Here is a 20,396-nt window from a genome sequence, read left to right on the forward strand (position 1 = left end):
AAGTCTGTTTAAGGGAAGCAGAGACAGAACAAAAGTTAAGGCTGGCTGATTCCTATAACACCTACAACATTTCTCCTGTAACATGCTGCCTTTTAAGTCCTTTCCTGACACTGCTTCCTTGTGGTTTTCTGTCTCCAGTATTGGTGCTCTTGTGGGCCTGTCCATAGCAGCAGTGGTCCTCCTGGCCTTCATTATCACTGCCTGTGTGCTTTGTTACCTGTTCATCAGCTCAAAACCCCACACAAAGTTGGACCCAGGCTTAAACTTACAGACTACAGGTAAGAAAGAGGCCATGTGATTTCCTTGTATTCAGCAGGCTAGCACCTTTTCAGAGGGGAGATATTTGGAAATGATGTTTGGGCTATTTGCCTCATGTGTGTTTCTGGAATATTAAGAAGCACCAGCACATTTTGCAGGAGGTTCTGATATGAACATTTCCATCACAAAGTCTTCATGTGCTCATTGATAATCAAAATAATTCTATATTTGTTACAGGGAGATATTACTAAACATCCTGCAATATAGAGGACAGCACCCTACAGTAGAGTTATCTGACTCAGAACTTCCCTGGTGGTTCAGCAGTTAAGACTCTGTGCTTCCAGGGCAGGGGACACAGATTCTATCTTGGGTTAAGGAAGGTCTCACAGGCTGCATAACAAGGTCTTAAAAAAAAAAAAAAAGGTTATCTGACCTAGAATGTCAATATTGTTGATGTTGAGAAACCTTAGAATAGAAAAAGACTCCAGAAAGAGACTAATTAAAATATAGTAACATGAATAAAATGTTTACTTTTTTAAATAAGAGAAATATTAGCAAATTTGCCTCCAACAGATGCAAATAACACAAAAGAGACTATGTATAAAATTAAAAAAACAAGTGGTGGACTGCAAAGATAGTGTAAATACAGATGCATAGTCAACACTTATTATTTGCAGATTCCATACTGGTGAATTTGTCTATTTGCTAGAATTAATTTGTAACTTCAAAAATCAATACTTTCAGTGTTTTTGAGGTCATTTGCAGACGTGGATGTGCACAGAGCAACAAAAACTTTGAGTTGCCCTGTTACACTGAGGTTGCCCAGCCGAGGCTGCACAAGGCCAACTTGCCTTGCCTTTTTGTTTCAGCTCTCATACTATGAACGAGTGTCCTTTTCATGGTATATTTAGTGTCACATTTTTGCATTTTTTGTGTTTTTATTGGCAATTTCACTGTTGAAAATGGCCCCCAAATATAACTTTGAAGTGCTGTCTAGTATTCCTCAACATAAAAAGGCTGTCATGTGCCTTATGGAAAAAATACATGTGTTCAATACACATGAGTTAAATGTTATCAATTAGTAATATATATTAAATAAGGTATCTTTAAGCAGAAACATACATAAAGCAAAGTTATATATTGATTGGTTGACAAAAATGTGACCAGAGGCTCACAGGAACCTAAATTTGTATTTCCCTAAGGAGCAATTGATTCAGTATTTGCTAATTCAGTGTTAATGGTAACTTAATAGAACAAAATAATAGTGACTAATGGGCTTCCCTGGTGGCTCAGCTGGTAAAGAATCCGCCTGCAATGCCGGACCTGGGTTCAATCCATGGGTTGGCAAGATCCCCTGGAGAAGGGAACAGCCACCCACTCCGGAATTCTGGCCTGGAGAATTCCATGGACTGTATAGGCCATGGGGTTGCAAAGAGCTGGACACGACTTTCACTTTCACTTTCCTCATGGCTCAGTGGTAAAGAATCTGCCTGCCAAGTAGGAAATGCAGGTTTGATCCCTAGCTTGGGAACATCCTCTGGAGAAGGAAGTGGCAACCCTCTACAGTATTCTCGCCTGGGAAATCCATGGACAGAGGAGCCTGGCAGGCTACAGTCCATGGGGTTGCAAACACTTGGACATGACTTAGTAACTGAGCATGCATGCACAATAAATAATGAGAATCAACTGTATATAAATAGAGACAAGACTGATATCCAGGATATATAAGTGCACCTTTAAACACATGAGAAAAACATAATCCACCAAAAAATACAAATGCCCAACACACATAAAAAGATACCCTACCTTACTAATAATCAGGAAAATGCAATTTAAGAATGCTATACCTTTTCAAAAAATGATTTAAAAAACAATTACATTGGCAAAAATAAAAAATGGATCACACTGATAGTGAGAAGGTTACATGGGGGAATGGGTAATCTCATATACCACTGGTAAGGGTAAATTGGCAAAACCACTTGTAGAGCATTTTGGCACTATCCGTTTAAACTGAAAATGTATATAGCCTATTCGTGATTCCACTTCTAATTATCTGCCTTAGAGACAGTTGCACTAGGAGAGGACTTGTAAAGGTGGATACCATGACAATTTGTCACACTGGAAATAAACTAAATGTTCATCAGCATAGGAAGAATGAAAAATAATACTGTCATCAAAAGGAATGCATTAACTCTAAATAGACAATTTCATTTGCTCCTTGCTGGGGTCCAGCCTCAGCAGAGTCCAGGGATACCCTCAGGATGAACAGCGTCGGCGAACAAATGAATGACATGGGGAGACCAAGCTTCGGTGAGCGAGGCCCGTAACTTTATTTTCAAAAAGAGCTTTTATACCCTGACTTGTACACAGAGGGAAATGAAAGATGCAAAGTCATGCAGAGTCAGCTCAAACATTTCAGCAGTTTTGCTCTTATGGAAACCAGGATTTTTTCTGCATACCTTTCCCATAAACAAGGGTCCCACAACATAAGTGTTGTGTGCATTATCTTCTGGCCTTGGAGGCCTGTTGACATTTTATGACCCCTTTTTGATAAAGGTTGATCAACCAGAAAACTTGTTTTCCCTTGAAGTGTTTTTTCTTTATACCTCTAATCTGTGTGAGCCTCAGAAAGTACTAAACAGAGTTACATTCTCATGGAGCAAAGGTGCATTGGGTTACAAAAAAGAACTTATTAGCTCAAAGGTCTGATGTGGTTAATACCAAGGCTACTACTTGTTTTTCTTACATTCCAACTATAGTAACTAATGCACTCCCAGGCACACAATGGATAAGGGATATGGGAACTTGGCAGCAAGCATTGGCTCAACAATGAAACCCTTCACCAGTATTATTTTAATAAAACTTTTTCACCCCTTGAAGGGCTCTATATTTTTAGAATGCTTAGGCTTCCCGCGTCATGGTTTGTGAACAATCATATGCGTAGTTGCAAGAGTCTGGATAAAGCTGCCAAGCAAGCTAGAATGCTAACAGCGGGGTTTGAATTTAAATTCTCCTTTGATGCCCAGGAGACTTATCAGCTGGAGCCACTGGTGGTCGGGGATAGCCCCCTGTTAATGTCAGAAGAGTTGGTGAAAGGCATCATATAATAGACAATAGACAGATTTTGGTTTGGGGCAGATGCTTGAGCAGGTCCAGGGAGTCCCTCGAGTCCCGATCCGCCTTGCCTGTCAGGTCTCCTCCACATGACCTTGTCATGGGTGGGATCTCCCATGCTGGCTCCCGGCAGCTCCTCATAATAACCAGGCAGTGTATGGATCTTATTAAAATCTATTTTACAGATGTGGAGACTAAGGCCCACATACCTAGTGAGTGAATGATAGAGCCAACTCCATCTCCACCTTCCTTCCTCTCCTTATCCCTGTGCTGAGGAAGGGAAGTCCCTACTTGATGCCAGACACTGTTTGAAACTTTACATGCCCTATCTTGTCTAATTTTCCAAACTACCCCAGTGAGGTAGGTATTATTATCGCCCATCTTACAGATGTGAAAACATTGTTTCAAAGAGGTCAGATGACTTGCCCACAGGGGTCACAGTTTGTAAATTGCAGAGCTGTAATTCAAATGTGTGTGTTTTTCGCCTCCGAAGTCCTATTCTTTCTACCTCACCAGGCCAGGTGTGTAGGGTGCTTGTACCCTGCTCCCCTCATCTCCCCCCACCCTATCACCTGCAGCCTTTCTAAATCAATGGAACACAGCTCACCTGGCAGTCCTGTGAATGAAGACCACCCTCCTGCTTTTCACTGCTCAGCCACTGGCTAGATTTTTTGCTTATTCAATCACCAGGGTTTGATACAGCTTGTGTTCTTGCTTTTTGCTTCTTATTTTTAAAATGGAAAATGCACTTCCTATTTATTAAGTAACAGCTTTTAGCTCTCTCTGTCTTTTGCCTAGACTCAGCTCTTAGTTCCTTCCTTTCTTCTTCATGAAGTGCTGTCCTCTCCTTCCTCTGAACCCACAGCATCAACCCAACATTTGGGCTGATCAAACCCAGCATCAGCGTTTACAGGCCACTACCTTACACTCATCAGAGCTTTCCCCCTTACACAGACTTTCATCTGTTTTTGTCTCCTTCTACAGTAGGACCTGTAGAGAGATCCTGTGTGCATGCACGCATGCTAAGTTGCTTCAGTCAAGTCGAACTCTGTGCGACCCTACGGGCTGTAGCCTGCCAGGCTCCTCTGTCCGACATGGCATTCTCCAGGCAAGAATACTGGAGTGGGTTGCCACGCCCTCCTCCAGGGGATCTTCCCGACCCAGAGATTGAACCTGAGTCTCTCATGTCTCTTGCGCTCGCAGGCAGGTTCTTCACCACTAGCGCCACCTGGGAAGCCCATAGAGAGATCATTAGCCTCATTTTATAGGAGAGGAAATCAAGGCTCACCCAAGAGAAGGGAATTGGCTCAAGCCTACACAGCTGGTGGGCTTGTGATGCGGGGATGTCAACCCCGATTTCCCTACTCTAAAACCCACAATCATTACACACTGTACCTTGGGTCCTAATCTCTGAGTCTGGGGGCAGGGATGGGGTGGGGAGTTCCTTGACAAGAGCAGAGTGAAAATAGAACAGTTTCTGAAGATAGGCTCCTTTTGCTTCCCAGGTATTCTCTACTGTCCCATCAACCCCATCCCACCCATCCCTCAAACTTGGGATGCAATGAAGACCATAGCTCTCTCATTCTTGTACTTTGTGAGGAACTAACTTGATCAGAGACTGACCAAGCACGTACTTTTGTGCTAGGCACTATGCCAAGGACTTTAAACACATTATCCCATTTAACCTGTTCAGCTACTTTAGGTTATTATCAACTCTATTTTACAGATGGGGTGAGTGAGGTAAGTATTCTAACCTAGGTACCTTTAATAAGAGATAAAAAATGGGAGGTGGGGGGACTCATCCTCCTCTGAAAAATGTTGGTGGGGATATCATTAATCAATCATTTTCACTAACTCATCTCTCACCTCTCTCATTCATTGCTGGTCTGAATACAGTTAACAACCACCTCAGAGAACTACTGGGCATTAATTGGCTTGTGGCTCTGATGCTCAGTCGTGTCTGACTCTTTGCCACCCCATGAACTGTAGCGTACCAGGCTCTTCTGTCCATGGAATTCCCCCAGGCAAGAATACGGAAGTGGGTTGCCATTTCCTACTCGAGAGGATGTTCTCGACCCAGGTACTGAACCTGTACCTGGGTCTCCTGGATCTCTTGCATTGGCAGGGGAAGTCTTTACCGCTAGCACCACCTGGGAAGTCCCTCTAACTCCTAGGGCTCCTGGGAATCGAGCCTGATGTTCTCAGTTTATCAATGGGTTGCTGAGGCCCAGAAAGTGACAGTGATATGCCCAAGGTCACCCAGCCAATTGCCCAATACTTTGCTTCTAGGGCCAAAGATCTTTTCCTATAGCAGGCCCTCTGACCTTCCAGGAAGTGTTGCACTTCCTCAGAGCCCACTGCTTTTTACTTAACCACACTTGGGGAGGTGGTACCTATGACACAAACAAGCCTCAGAGATGAGTCAGTCTTGCCTGCTGCCTGCTAAGTCACTTCAGTCGCGTCTGACTCTGTGCGAACCCATAGACGGCAGCCCACCAGGCTCCCCTGTCCCTGGGATTCTCCAGGCAAGAATACTGGAATGGGTTGCCATTTCCTTCTCCCATGCATGAAAGTGAAAAGTGAAAGTGAAGTCGCTCAGTCGTGTCCGACCCTCAGCAACCCCATGGTCTGCAGCCTTCCAGGCTCCTCTGTCCATGGGATTTTCCAAGCAAGAGTACTGGAGTGAGGTGCCATTGCCTTCTCCAAGTCAGTCTTGACTTATCTCCAATCAGGGAGAAAATCTGAGAACTCCTTTCCTGCTGGTCACCAACAGGCTAAGACCCCAGGCAATGGGGGGACTGGCCAAAAGGTCCCTGAAAAAAGATGGGAAAGCACAACCCTGCTGGGATGTCAGAGAACCTGGCTCTGATTCTGGCTTTGTTACTCTCACTGTGTGGCCTTAGGCGAGTCACTTCTCCCTGGACCTTAATTTACTCTGTAAAATGTGTACAATAATACCCACTAAGAAAGCAATAAAACTAGAGATGATGCTTACATTGGAGCTTGGTTTCTAATACATGGTGGCTTTTAAAAGTGAGTAACCCTCATTTTTATTATTGTTAGGCATTTAGATTTTTACACGTTAGTCACCTCAGACTGTGATGTGTCAAAGATAGGAATCGTGTCTTAAATGCCTTTGAATCCTCAGCACCTAGCAGATTTCCTAACCTATACTAAGGGTAGACTTGCTCTGTGGAAAGAGCCCAAGCTTCAGAATCAAGTAGAATTGAAAGTGTATCCTGGATCCAGTACTAATAGCTGTATCAATGGTAACCTTCTCTGTGTTTGTCTATAACATGAAATAATAACATTCACCTCCGAGAATCGTTAGAAGAATTGAATAAGATGATTGTGCCAACGTGTTTTAGCCAAACATGAATCTTCTTATTGTAACTTAAAAATTGAATCTTTTATATGTGCCTGTAGGCATCCTCCTCTCCTCTTGGCTAGCACCTTTATAAGATGGTTCTTCTTCCCTCAGGCTTCAGGCACCACTGAGGGACTTTAATAACTTTCTTTATATATCAGCCAGAGGAAGAGGCAGAAATAGTGTACTCAAGAGTTGGACCACTCCCTATTTTGCTGGTTTCCCTGGAAGGGGATTGAAGAGTTGTGGATTTGAAGACCTGGGATACTCATGTGAGGGAATCCGTGGCATCTGGGAAGGAGAATCATGTTAAAAAAAAAAAAAAAAGGCATATTGGGCCCACAAGTTCAGTGTGAACCTGCATTTTGATGTATCTGCCAAAAAAAACATGAGTGAAATCTCAGGTCATGTTAACAGAATTATAGAGTCTGGAAGCAAGAGAATGATGGTCCTTCTTTACCCCCAATTGAATTAGAACATATCGGCCATCACATCTCAGAGGTTAACATTTTAGCATCCACTCCACGGGTTCACAACTTTGGGTTCCCAATATATCACTCAAGGGTCCCCAAATATAGCAAAGAGGATTCTTGAGCAATTTCCAGTATTTCAAAGGTTTCACTGGGACTAAGTTTTGTTGTGAGCTAGAATTGTATTAGGTTAAGGAGGGTAATTAGCATGGGCTCTTTCCTGTTAGTCAGAACTCTTTGATTAACAGAAAATGGTCATGGGCGTGAGGAGGCTAGTACCTAATAAAGGCAGCCCATTAAAGAGACAGAATTCTTTACAATTTGGAATTCAAGGGAAAACAAATAGAAAAATGATGCCAGCCCTACTTTCCACCCCATTTGATAGAATAGTAACTGAGATCCAAAGAGGAGAAGGGGTTAGCCCAAGGCAGTGTAATAATTTGATATCAGGATGAAGATTTAAGCCACGGTTTTATAACTCCTAAAAGCCCAAGGATTCCTCCCAAACCTTGACTGCCTGCGGCTCAGAGCCCCACAATTTAAGAGGAACCTTGACTAATCAGTCAGAAGGTGATCAGAGGTGAGTGACCAGCTTGGTCTGAGAACCAGATTATGTGCATATGGGCTGAAGAGCTGGGGACAAAGCCCTGAGCAAAGTAGGCTCAGGGCTCACATCCCAGGACTCCAGGCCTCTGCAAGGCTGTCCTGGGGCATGAGGAAGAGATATTTCATGAGACATCAGAGAACAGAGTTGAATCAGTGGGAGAAGCCATAGGGAGGCAGATGTTGATTCAAAAAAGCTAGGTCCTTCTTAGACTAAGACCTGAGATTCTTTCGTAAAGTGCACCCTGAAAGTTACATGAGGGCTATATTTGATTCACTAATTTGTAACTCTCCATTTAAAAAGCACCCCCAAGCCTGGAAGATAACCAGGAAAAGGCTAAATGTGGGATTCATTGAAGGAGATTCTTGAATTGAATAGAAAATTGAACTAAATCCTTGTGCCAAATGGAATGCCTTAAAATGAAAGCTTAAATAACAAAAAATCCCCAAGAATCTACAAAACACACAGAGAAAGACACAGTAAACAACCTCCTAAACCTAATAAGTGCACTTAGCAAGGTCATAGTATGTAAGGTCAGAACCAAATATCAATTGTATTTATATATGTATTAGCGACAAACAACTAGAGACTAAAATTTTAAATATAGGGACTTCCCTGGAGGTCCACTGGTTAAGAATCTGCCTGCCAATCCAGGGAATAACAGGAGTTCAATTGCTGCTCTGGGAAGATTCCAAATTCTTCGAGGCACCTGAGCTCTAATGCCACAGCCACTGAGCCTGTTCCCCAAAGCCTATGCTCCACAAGAGAAGGCACACTGCAATGAGAGAGAAGCTCTCATTTGCCACAGCTAGAGAAAGGCTGCGTGCAGCAACAAAGACCCAGTGCAGCCAAATAAATAAATGTTTTCTAAAAAGACAGACCTTTAAAAAATATAATAAAATATCATCTATAGTCACTCTAAAAAATGAAATAATGAGGTGTAAAGCTAACAATCATGTATAGGATCTATACAATAAAAACTACGAAATGCTAGTGAAGGAAATCAAAGAAGGCCTGAATAAATGGAGAGATACACTTTGTCATGGGCTTCCCTGGTGGCTCCGGGGTAAAGAATCTGCCTGCCAATGCAGGAGACACAGGTTTGATACCTGGGTCAGGAGACCCTCTGAAATGGGAGGAAATGGCAACCCACTGCAGCATTCTTGCCTGGAGAATTCCACGGACAGAGAAACCTGGCGGGCTACAGTCCACAGGGTTGCAAAGAGTCAGACACGACTGAGCCACCCACCCACCCACACACACACACACACACACACACACACACACACAATGTCATAAATTGGAAGACTCAACATAGTAAAGATTAAAAACCACAGCAGCTCTTTGGTATATATAGACAAAGTGATTCTAAAATTTATATGGAGAGACAAAGGAGATAGAGTAGCTAAAATAATATTGAAAGAGATGAAGTTGGAGAAAATCACCCTCCTTGATTTTGAGACATTATAGAGCAACAATAATGAGGACAGTGTGGTACTGGCGGAGGGACAGACACCTAGATCAAGATAAAACTGGTTGAGTGTCATTTCAGGGGTGAAGAGCCCTGGTACCGTAGTCCTTTATATCTCAGTGCAGAAAAGAATTCAGCAAGAGGCAAAATGATAGATAAGAAGGGATTTATTAGAATAAGAAGCTTGTGAGGTTTACAAGCCAGCAGGTGAGAAGTACCTCACCCCAAGAACCTACTGGGCTACAGTTTTATAATCAAAGGAAAAGTGGGGAGGGGGAGAAGAACTTTGTCTGTCTTGAGTAGATGTCATGCTCCCATCATCATCTTCTCCTCCTTTGGGCAGGGGAGTTTTTTGTCCGCACATGGTCAAACTTAGGTCTACAAATTACTGTCTTTTATGTGTGCAGAGAGCATGTCCAAGGGATCATTAACTTACTGAGCTCACTGGGCAGGATGTGGGGCTCATGCCACCATTGTTTCCTTGTTTGGGGGCATGTCTCATCTTTCTGTGGCATGGTTTTGTTGCTAAGCAAGACTGCTTCGTTTTGTGGTTAAGCAAACCCACTTTCTTGAGTAATCATTAACTTACAGAGGTCTCCCATATTTTTAAATCCACCATGTAATTTTTGTGGTTAAGCAAACCTGCTTTCTTGAGTGATCATTAACTTATAGGTGTCTCTCATATATTTTCTACTTACAGTCCCCTAGTGAGATTAACTATTTAATCATCTACTTTGTTCCTATCAAAGATATAGACCCACGTGCTATATATGTCCAAAAGATTTTTGACAAAGTATAAAAGCAGTGCAATGGGGGAAGAATAGTCTTTTCAATATATAATGTTGAAACAACTAGACTTCCATAGGTTAAAAAAACACCTTTTACATAAGCTCATACTTTATATAAAAATTAACCCAAAATAAATCATGGACCAAAATGTAACCTATACAACTATAAAACTTTTAGAAGAAAACAGGAGAAGATCTTCATGACCCGGGGTTAGGCAAAGAATTCTTAGACATGTCATCAAAAGTACAAAAAAATACGTTAGTCACTGATCTAGATAAAAATTCAAAATGTTTGTGCTGATAAAGACTCTATTAAGAAGAAAAGAAGAGCCTCTAACTGAGAAATAATATTCACATATCTGACAAAGGTCTTTTATCCAGAACATATAAAGAATCCCCTGAACTCAACATTAAGAAAACAAACAGGGCTTTCCTGGTGGCTTAGTGGTAAAGAATCTACCTGCCTGCCAATTCAGGAGACTGGCTCCATCCCAGATGCAGGAAGATCCCACATGCTGCAGAGCAACTAGGTGTGCACACGAGTTCCCACATCACAACTACTGAGCCTGTGCTCTAAAACCTGGGAAACACACCTCCTGAGCTACTGAAGCCTGCATGCCCCAGAGCCTCTGCTCCGCAGCGAGAAACCCACGCACCATAACTAGAAAGTAGGCTCTGCTCGTCACAAACAGAGAAAAACCCACACAGCCACGAAGATCCAGCCCAGCCAAAAATAAGTAAATTAATTAGAATTAAAAACAAACAAAAAATAAGAAAACAAGCAATGCTGTTAGAAAATGAGCAGAAGACTTGAACTGATACTTTACTGAAGAGGAGATACAGATAGCTAAGAAGCACATGGGAATATGTTTCCTCTTCATTAGCCATTAAGGAAACACATATTAAAGCCGCAATGAGATACCACTTCTTACCTATCAGAATATTAAAGTAAAAATACTGACAATTCCAAGGGAGGATAGAGCAACTGGATCTCTTACACATTTTTGGTGGGAATTAAAATGATATATAGCCACTTTGGAAGACAGTGTTTTCATAAAGTTAATCATCCTCACTATGTGTATTAGTTTCCTATGACCACTGTATCAAATTACCACAAACTTGGTGGCTTAATATAGTAGATATGTCTTCTCTCACAGTTCTCAGGGCTGGAAATTCAAAATCAGTTTTGCTGGGCAGAAATCAACGACTCCACAGGAGAGTCTGTTCCTCGACTCTTCCAGTCTCTGGTGACTGCCAGCATTCCTTTGCTTGTAGCTCACTCTAGTCTCTACCGCTGTCTTTACATCACTATCTGTGAGTGTCTATCTCCCTCTGCCTTTCTCCTATAAGGGCACTTGTGATGGTATTTAGGGCCCATCCAGATAATTGAGGTTAATCTCATCTCAAAGTCCTTACTTTCATCACATCTGCAAAAACCATAGAAGTTAACAGTTACAGGTTCCAGAAATTGGGACCTGATATGTTTGGGGGTCACCATTCAGTCCACTCTGCCACTCAAAACAATATTATTATTATTATCCTAGAGAAATGAAAATATATGTCTGCACAAAAACCTATACACAACTGCTCATAACAGCTTTATTTTTAATAGACAAAAACTAGAAACAAGCCAAAGGTTCTTTAGTGGGCAAATGGTACAACCATATAATGGAATATATGCAGCCATAAAAACAAATGAACTATCAATACACATAGCAGCTTGAATGGATTGCAAGGGTATTAAACAGAGTGAAACAAGCCCATCTCCAAAGGTTGTACACTGTATAATTCATCTGCGTAACATTTCTTAAATGACAAAGTTACGTATGGAGAAGGAGTTAGTGGTTACCAGTGTTAGGTTTAGGAGGAAGTTCTGATGTAAAGGGGTAGCATAAGGAAATTTTTCTTTGTGGTGATGGGACAGTTCTTTGTCTTGATTACAGCAGTGATTATATAAAGCTGTACATATGATAGGGCTTCCCAGGTGGCGCTGGTCGTGAAGAACAGCCTGCCAACTCAGGAGACATAAAAGGCGAGGGTTCGATGGTTGAGTCAGTAAGATCTCCTGGAGGAGGGCATGGCAACCAATCCACTCCAATAATCTTGCCCAGAGAGTACTATGGACAGAGAAGCCTGGCAAGCTACAGCCCACAGGGTCGCAAAGAGTTGGCCATGACTGAAGAGACTTAGCATGCATGCACACACACATACCTGTGATAAACTTTCATAGTACTGAACACCCCAAAAAAGTCCATATTAAAAAAATGGGTACAATTGAATAGAATTTGTAGTTTAGTCAGTTATACTATATTAATGTCAGTCTCCTAGTTTTGAAATTACTCCATGATTATATAAGATATTATCATTAGGGAAAGCTAGGTGAAGGGTACAATGGAACTCTCTACTACATTGTAACTTTTTGTGAGTCTTAAATTATCAAAAATAGAGAGTTCAAAACAAACAAGAAATTTTATTGGTTCTGTAAATGAGAAGTCCAAAAGTAGGGTGAGCTTTAGGAATGGTTTAAGTGGAAGTTCAGTGTCCTCAGGCTTATGGCTCCATCCTCTGAGATTCTCACAACTCTGCCCTCTTGTGTTAGCTTTCTCCTCAGACTGATTTTTCCCTTGGTAGTCAGTTGGCTTCCAGAAGTCCTTGGGACTGTGTTCTTTTTGTTCCCATCTAGCCAGGGGAAGAAAGAAGGAGCGCTCTCTTCCTTCATCCCTCCCCTGGGGGAGGAGGAGGCCTGACTCTGATTGGACCACCTCAGGTCATGTGCCCATCACTATATCCAGGGAAATGCTATGCACTGAATGCCCGCCCCTGTGGCAAAGGAACAGGATTTCTTGACAGCCTCATATCAATCGGGCCCCTCTGCTGGAGCTGAGATGGGGTCAGTCCCAACCAGACATAATTGCTGGGTGGAAAGAGGGTGGAATGGGTGGAATGGATATTGCGTAGCCAACTCCTGTGTCCCACACAGCCTCCTTCTCGAAATTCCCTCTTTCCTTGATTTCAGAGGCACCATTCATCCTTGGTCTCTTCCATCAATGGGTTTTAAAGCATAGGAGTGTTCTACATAAAGAAGGTATAAAATGCCATTCCAGACAGAAGAAACAGTAAAAGCAGAAACTCGGAAATATGAAGGAATGGACCCATTCAGGGAACTATAAAATTTTGGTGTAGTAAAGCACTGAGTTCTTCAGAGAAGAGTAGTAGTGAAAAAGCTAGAGAAGGGTTGGGGCCCATACCTAAAGAACCTGGAATGCCACCTCAAGTATCACAGGTCATGGGAAGACACTGAGTGCTTTTGAGAAACAGTAGTACATGGACTCACTTAACCTTAGAAAGATCTCTCTGGAAGATGGCCCAATCAAAGGCTGTCTTTTGGTCTGGGCAGAAGAAAATGAAAACCAGATCTAGTGTGGTGCCCTGAGGATGGAGAGAATGGGTGGGTACAGCAGATAGTGATATGGTGGAATTAACAGGACCTGGAGTGAACTGCTTGACCTTGGAAATGGGTAGGGAGAGAAGGTGTGAGAGTTAACACTTGATACACTTGATTTCTAGCTTGAACACTTGATACATCTTTTATTCAAAAAAGGCAAGAGTGCTTAATTGCGTCAAATGCTCCTAATAAGTCAAAGGAGACGATGATTTATAAGTAACCATGGGATTTAATGACAAAAAGTTTTAAGTTGTGTTACAGGCAGAAACCAAGTAGGTTGCAGCAGAATGTCATGAATGGGAAGTGGGAAATAACACAGCCAAGTGAGCTTCCTATCAAGTCCAGGATAAAACGAGGACAGGATCAAGCAGTCGGTGAAGAGGGTCATGAAATCTATTCTTAAAGTAAAGAACAATATGTATTTTTTAAATTACTGCACTTCCCCGCAGGCTAGCTGTGAAGTCAGCCTGAATCATTATTTAACAAGTGAGTTTTTAGTAGTACCTACCCTATGAGTTTCGGAGAAGGCAATGGCACCCCACTCCAGTACTCTTGCCTGGACAATCCCATGGATGGAGGAGTCTGGTAGGCTGCAGTCCATGGGGTTGCTAAGAGTCAGACATGACTGGGTGACTTCACTTTCACTTTTCACTTTCATGCATTGGAGAAGGAAATGGCAACCCACTCCAGTGTTCTTGCCTGGAGAATCCCAGGGACAGGGGAGCCTGGTGGGCTGCCGTCTATGGGGTCACACAGAGTTGGACATGACTGAAGTGACTTAGCAGTAGCAGCACCCTATGAGTTTATGGTGAAGGTGAAGTCTTCATATCTGCTAGCAAATGTTTATTGTCTGTCCGCTCCATTAAACTTTAAGTTCATGAGAAACATTGATAGCTTGTCGTTCACAATGTGGTATATTATTAATGAATATTTGTTTAAATGAATGATGCATTTAAGACTCTGAGCCCACCCCTGTCCAAGGTAAGCACTCAGGGAAGCTAGCCAACATGTATAATATGATCCTGATGGAAAGGAAGGGCTTACAGGAGGAAGCCCCATGCCTTTGCCTTGCTGTTTTCCAGACCCTGATGAGGTACCCCCTGATTGCCAAGGTGGAAACAAGGGCAACTCAGTGGAGGTGCCAGGAGTGAGCCCTCTCAGGCAGAGTCACCCCTTGCTGAACTCATGGCTGGACTGCAGTGAGGAACAGGCTAAGGATCCCAAATTCCTCCTCCAGCACTGCTTCATGGCTACAGTGACCGCCGGTGACCTTCCAGGGAGCCCTGAGGAAGTTCCCGTCCCCAATCTATTACACCCAGCCCCATAAACATCCAATAAATGTCTCTACACCATCCTCTTCTGGAGTCTCTTTTTGGTGTTAAAAAAGGGGAAAAAAAAAAGGGTGGGAGTGGGGATAAGCAAAGGGACTTTGGAAACCTAATAGGATAAATGAGTGCTTTTCCTAGCAAACCCACTCAGGTTCCACTGTGAACCCAGCTACAGTGCTCTGCCTGGCCCACTGCGGGCTGAAGGGAGTTTAGACATGGGTCCCCAGTAAAATGGTCATGACAACTCCATGTTATCAGGGAGAAGTCTGGGGCCCGTGGAGATTCAGAGAAACCCCTCACCTAAACCGGGGAGTCAGGGAATTCTGACTTAGTCTTCCTGCCGCAGAGCAGATGTACTTAGGAAATCCAGGGAAGATGACTGGGACTCAGAGGCAGTGACTTCTGCCTCTCCAACAGCTCAGCATTGCTCCTGGAGTGAGTCCCTTGCCGAGGAACAGAATAAGAGGGAATAGAGCATACTCACTGGACTTCCCAGGTGGTGCAAGGGTAAAAAATCCACCTGCCTGTGCAAGAGAGACAAGAGACATGGGTTTGACCCCTAAGTCAGGAAGATCCCCTGGAGAAGGATATGGCAACCCACTCCAGTATTCTTGCATGGAAAATTCCATGGACAGAGGAGCCTAACGGGCTACAGCCCATGGGGTCATGAAGACTTGGACATGACTGAGCACAGCATTAATATTACTACAGAGAACATACACAGGACCCCGCCACGTGTAACATCGTTCAGCCCTGCAGGTGAGTGAGAGTGTGAATAATTGAGTGAGGGAATGAATGGTTAATAGGCTCCGCAGCATGGCTTTGGTAAAGTCCCCTAGTCTCTCTGAGCCTCAGTTCCCTTGCAGGGTTATGGTGAGTGTTGAGATGATGTATATGAACTCTCTTCCTAAACTTGAAAGTGCTACAAAGACTTAAAAAATTATAGGTGAGTATTTTTCAATGTAACACAGTGATTAGTAGCAGGGACTTCTGAGCCGAATGCCTGGTCCAAATCCCATCCCTGCCCTTACTTGCTAAGTGACATTTGTACCTAATCGTCTGTACAAGCAGGGATAACAGTAATATTTACCTCATAACATTTGGGGGAGGACTAAATCACTTCAACCGTGTAATTAGAACAAGGTTGGCAAATGGAAAGCATTGCGTTAGCTCTTATTAGGTTTTAAAATACTATTAGTCTGACAGCAAAGGAATCTTAGGGTAGGATGCTACTGCAGCCCCTCTCTCCCAGCTACGCTCCTTATCTTCATTTTGTCAGTGGCTTTAGGCTTTTCATTGAGGGTATAAGGCAAGGATGGGGAGACTCAGAAGCCACAGAAAGCGGTTCTTGACATTTTTGACATTGACATGATCTGCCGCTGGATTTGGCAACAGTGAAATGGTCACTCTTAGACCTCTGTGCGTGGGGCCTGAACCAGCCAAGGACACATGACAGGTGGAAAGGCCCAGTGAGTCACCCTCAGAAGTGCCCTAGGCTGCAAATCAAGAGATCTCAGCTCTGGTCTTGCTTTATTTGTGGTCTTGTGTGGCACGTGTCTGTGTAATTTTCAGCACTCTAAACCCAGCACCTTTTCCCCTTATTGTGCTTTCCGTGGTGTTTATCCTGTTCAGGTTACCAGAAACAACAGGGAATTATCCACAGCTTCTCCCCTCAGGGAGTCCACGTGACGGGTGAGATGGGCACACAGAAGCGCAATGGAGCCACTGTGACCCTTCATGCGGCTTGAGGGAGGAATCAGCGATGTCTGAGCTGAATCATCAGAGATGAGTCAGTTTCCAGGTAAGACAGGATCATTAGAAATTATGGCCAGAGTACAATCTGTTCAAAAACAGTAAGAAAAGAGCCTGGCACAGCCTAAGCATTGCAAGTCATTTGTTGTAGAGAGAGCTTAGGGTGTGTGTGTGTGCATGTGTGGCGGGAATGGGTGACAGGTAGGGGGTGTAGTCACTGATGGACTTTGTGACCTTTCACAGGACAGATCCTGTGTATCTCCTTGGTATCCACATCAGGAAAATCCTCAGAGATTTTCCCTCAGAGCACCTTCTGGAAGGTTAAAGGAAGAATCCTAGAAGGACCTTCCTTTTAGACTGCTCTTGGTCTGTTAGGGGGAGAGGATCTGTAAATTCTAAAAATTTAAATGGTCATCAGTGGCCTAAGCGGTGGTCCTCAAACCTCAGCCAAGGTCAGAATCAGCTGGAGGACTAGTTTAAAACACAGATCCTCGCCCCCCCCTTTCCCCGCCCCCTCTGCTGTCAGAGTGTCTGATTGGGTAGGTCTGGAGTAAGTCCTCAGAATTTGCATTCCTAATGAGTTCCAGGCGGTGCTGGTCTGGGACCACCCTTTGAGAATGACTGGCCAGGAAGAACAAAGAGAATTCAGAGCTGGGGAGGCTAGAAGGAGACCTCACACTGAGCAGGGCCCGAGGCCTAGTGGAATCTCCCCAGCAGAGCCAGTGTGGGCGGGGTGGGGATAGGTGGAAAACAGATTTGTGTGCTGCCTTTGCTGACCTACACATCCCAGGCCCCCGTAAAGTTCCTCCCCATGGCCCTTGTTCAGCATCTCTCATTTGAATTCAATCAGCCCCCAGAGCTGGCTCACACTGGTGTTGGCCTGCCTCAGTCCTGGGTTGGAAACAAGCTGCCAACCTGTGCAGCAGGAACCCCCTCCCTTAGAGCAGCCAAAGAGGAAGGAAGCGGGGTGGGCTGACGCACAGACAGAAATAGTCTGAGGTCACCGCTGCTCTCAAGCACACATCGACCGGCTGGCAATTATTTCTCGTAAATTGCTTTCCTGGTTATGTTCAGAACACGTGTGTGTGCCTGCCTGAGAACAAACACTCAGAGGGCACGGGTGGAGGTGGCTTGCTGGGGAGGGGGTGCTCCAGATGGAGTGGAGCCCAAGTCTGAATCTTTGACCAAGAATTAGGAGGACTGAATCTTACAACGTGGAAATAGTAGAATCTTCCTCTCGGTTTTATAGCACTCCTGTCAGGTGGTTTTCCAGCCTCTCCTCAAACACGGACATTTGTTCCTTCAGCATCACTGACAATGATTCTCTGCCAGAATCTGGGCTAAAGAAAGTCCCAGTTTCCATCCTCAAGGAGTTCATGGCTGTGGTATCTACAAGAGATCCCTAACCCAGCCAAGGGCTTCAGGGAAGGCTTCTTGGAGAAATTGCTGTGTAAATTAAGTCTTGAAGGAAAGGGAGTTTGTGGCACAAGATGGAGAATAGCATTCAAGGCAGAGGGAACTGAAACACAATGACCCGGGGCTAAGAGAGAGCAAACGATGATTTCAAGAAAACAATCAGTAGTTGAGTTTGGTGGACACTATAATGTGGGAGATGGTAAGGGATGAAGCTAAAGGGGTATATGGGCCAAGTCCTGAAGTCTTGCCATATCACGGGGCTTGGGTTTCATCCTGTGGGCAAGGGGGAGCCTTGGGAAAGAATTTAAAGCATTGGAAGGAACTCGGTACCATATGTGACAGCTTTTTACGTTCTTTGTGACACTGAAGTGAAATTTGCCACCCAGGAGCTCTGCTTTTGGGATCTAGTCAATAACTGCCCCTTTGGTTCCTGAAATGTCAGAAGTCTGGCAGACAGTGATGGTTCTTTTGCCTGTAATAAATGGCTCAAGCCTTGGACATCTCTCCTCTTGTCAGGAGGAGGTCATTCCATTGCCAATTGGGACACTGTTCCTCTTGGTCTGGGTCCAGTTAGCGCAGGGGCCAGAGTGCGGACAAACAAATCCCAGGCCACAGGTCAGAGCCCAAGGGAAATGTGCCTTGCTCTATCCCAGAGATCTGGGAACACTTGCAAGGGTGTGAATGACTCCCTACATGCCTTCTACATACCTCATAAGGTCTAGCCTGCCCAGAGTGCGTGATCCACGTAGGGAGTGTTGACTGAGGATGTGCTGTGGGCCCACCATGTTGACAAGTTCTTGAAGATACATGATGCAGTCCTGCCCTTAGGGATTTACTCACTAGAGATGAAAAGTAGGTTTGACCCATGAGACCCCTAGAGAGCAATAAGATTTTGAAAGCAAATGTCAAGCTGTGGTGTATAGGCCATGAGAGTCGCAGAGATTCTGAAACAGGAGGAAATAAGTAGTCTGAACACCTTTATGGAGGATATGGGGATTGAATCTGACCCTGGTGGACCATGGCAATATTCAAAGGGTCTCAGTGAGGTAGGGGAAGTGTTCTATAATGTCAACTTCATATTTAAAGAGAGCACCATTTGTGGCTCCACTGCTTTGGACAAGAAGACCATTCACCAGCCCCACCCCCAGCCATAGTCATTTAACAAACTACATTTAATATGTTTGGGGTGCCTTGCCCTGAGCTCTAGGAACAAAGAAATCAATCAGTCATAATTCACATCCTTGGGGAGCTCTTAGGCTATTGGGGGAAGACTGATAGGTTAATACACAATTAGAATAGTTTGGAAAGTGCTATGATTTTGTTATTTCTCCAATGGTTGAAAGATGGCTTACCATTAAGATAGGTTATACAAACTTACATGGTGTTACATTAGTGCAATGTAACTTTGCCACCCCTCCCATCAAGTAGTGGAATGTATTTTCCCATCCTTTGTTTCTGTGCTGACTTTGCAACTTGCTTTGACAAACAGCAAGTGGCAGAAGTTACACTGTGCTATTTTGAGTCTAGGCCTCAAAAGACCTTGCAGCTTCCTCTCTCACCCTCTTGGAATGCAGTGTTACCATGTAAGGAAGCCTGGGCTGGCCTGCTGGTAGAAGAGACCATGCAGAACATATGTGAGGCTCCCAGGCCAACCAGCACCCAGCTGAACTACCAGTTAACTGCAGCTACTGAGTGATCCCGGGTGAGATAAGCAGAAGAACCACCAGCTAAGCCCAGCCCAAAGCCAATTCATAGACTCATTAGCAAATATTAACAAATGGTTATTATTTTAAGCCATAGGTCTTGGTATAGTTTGTTACACAAGGATAGATTACTGATATAGTTCTTTTCACATATTTCATTACAATTGTGAATATACCTGTCTTCTCCATTATTTGGTGAGCTCCTCCTTAGAGTTAAAAAAAGGTCTTTGTGTTATCTTCTGTTTGCTACTCTAGACCCACTCTCTTCCTTTCTTGACCTTGATCCATATCTTAACAGGAGGATTTGTATGGTTTACCTTAAGGCATTACTGTGCCCTTGGATTCTAGTAGGATTTGGCCAACTAAAGTCCAAGCAGAGTATAAATTCCCCTAGCTTCCTCCCTGAGGTTACATCATGGATTGGCTGCATCTCTATATCAAGAACATAGCTCCTGTCAGACTGCCCTTACCACAGCTCTCTTTGACTCCAGATTCTTGTAATTGCTCCCTCCTTGCTCCTTTAAGCCTAAGGGTAGTAACTAGTGCCTCAATATTAGTTGCCCTGCAGTATTGCCCTATTCCTCTTCCCTGCATTACATAATCCCTTCTCGAAGTATCCAATTTGAGAAATGCCATCTGTTTCCTCCCAACATCCTGATTGATCGTGTATTATTGATCCA

At 43.8% G+C, this 20,396-nt stretch overlaps 1 protein-coding gene across 1 annotated transcript in view; it reads left to right on the plus strand.

Moving 5' to 3' along the window:
- SHISAL2A (shisa like 2A) overlaps positions 1–20,396 on the plus strand; it is a 37,781-nt gene that overhangs the window by 14,049 nt on the left and 3,336 nt on the right. Inside the window, exons 2-3 of the mRNA XM_027970270.3 lie at positions 139–278; positions 14,600–16,646. Coding sequence (XP_027826071.1) covers positions 139–278; positions 14,600–14,844 — 385 coding nt within the window. The 3' untranslated portion in view covers positions 14,845–16,646. The remainder of the gene's footprint in view (positions 1–138; positions 279–14,599; positions 16,647–20,396) is intronic.

The sequence above is a fragment of the Ovis aries genome, chromosome 1 (assembly GCF_016772045.2).
Source record: "Ovis aries strain OAR_USU_Benz2616 breed Rambouillet chromosome 1, ARS-UI_Ramb_v3.0, whole genome shotgun sequence".
Taxonomy (NCBI): Eukaryota; Metazoa; Chordata; class Mammalia; order Artiodactyla; family Bovidae; genus Ovis; species Ovis aries.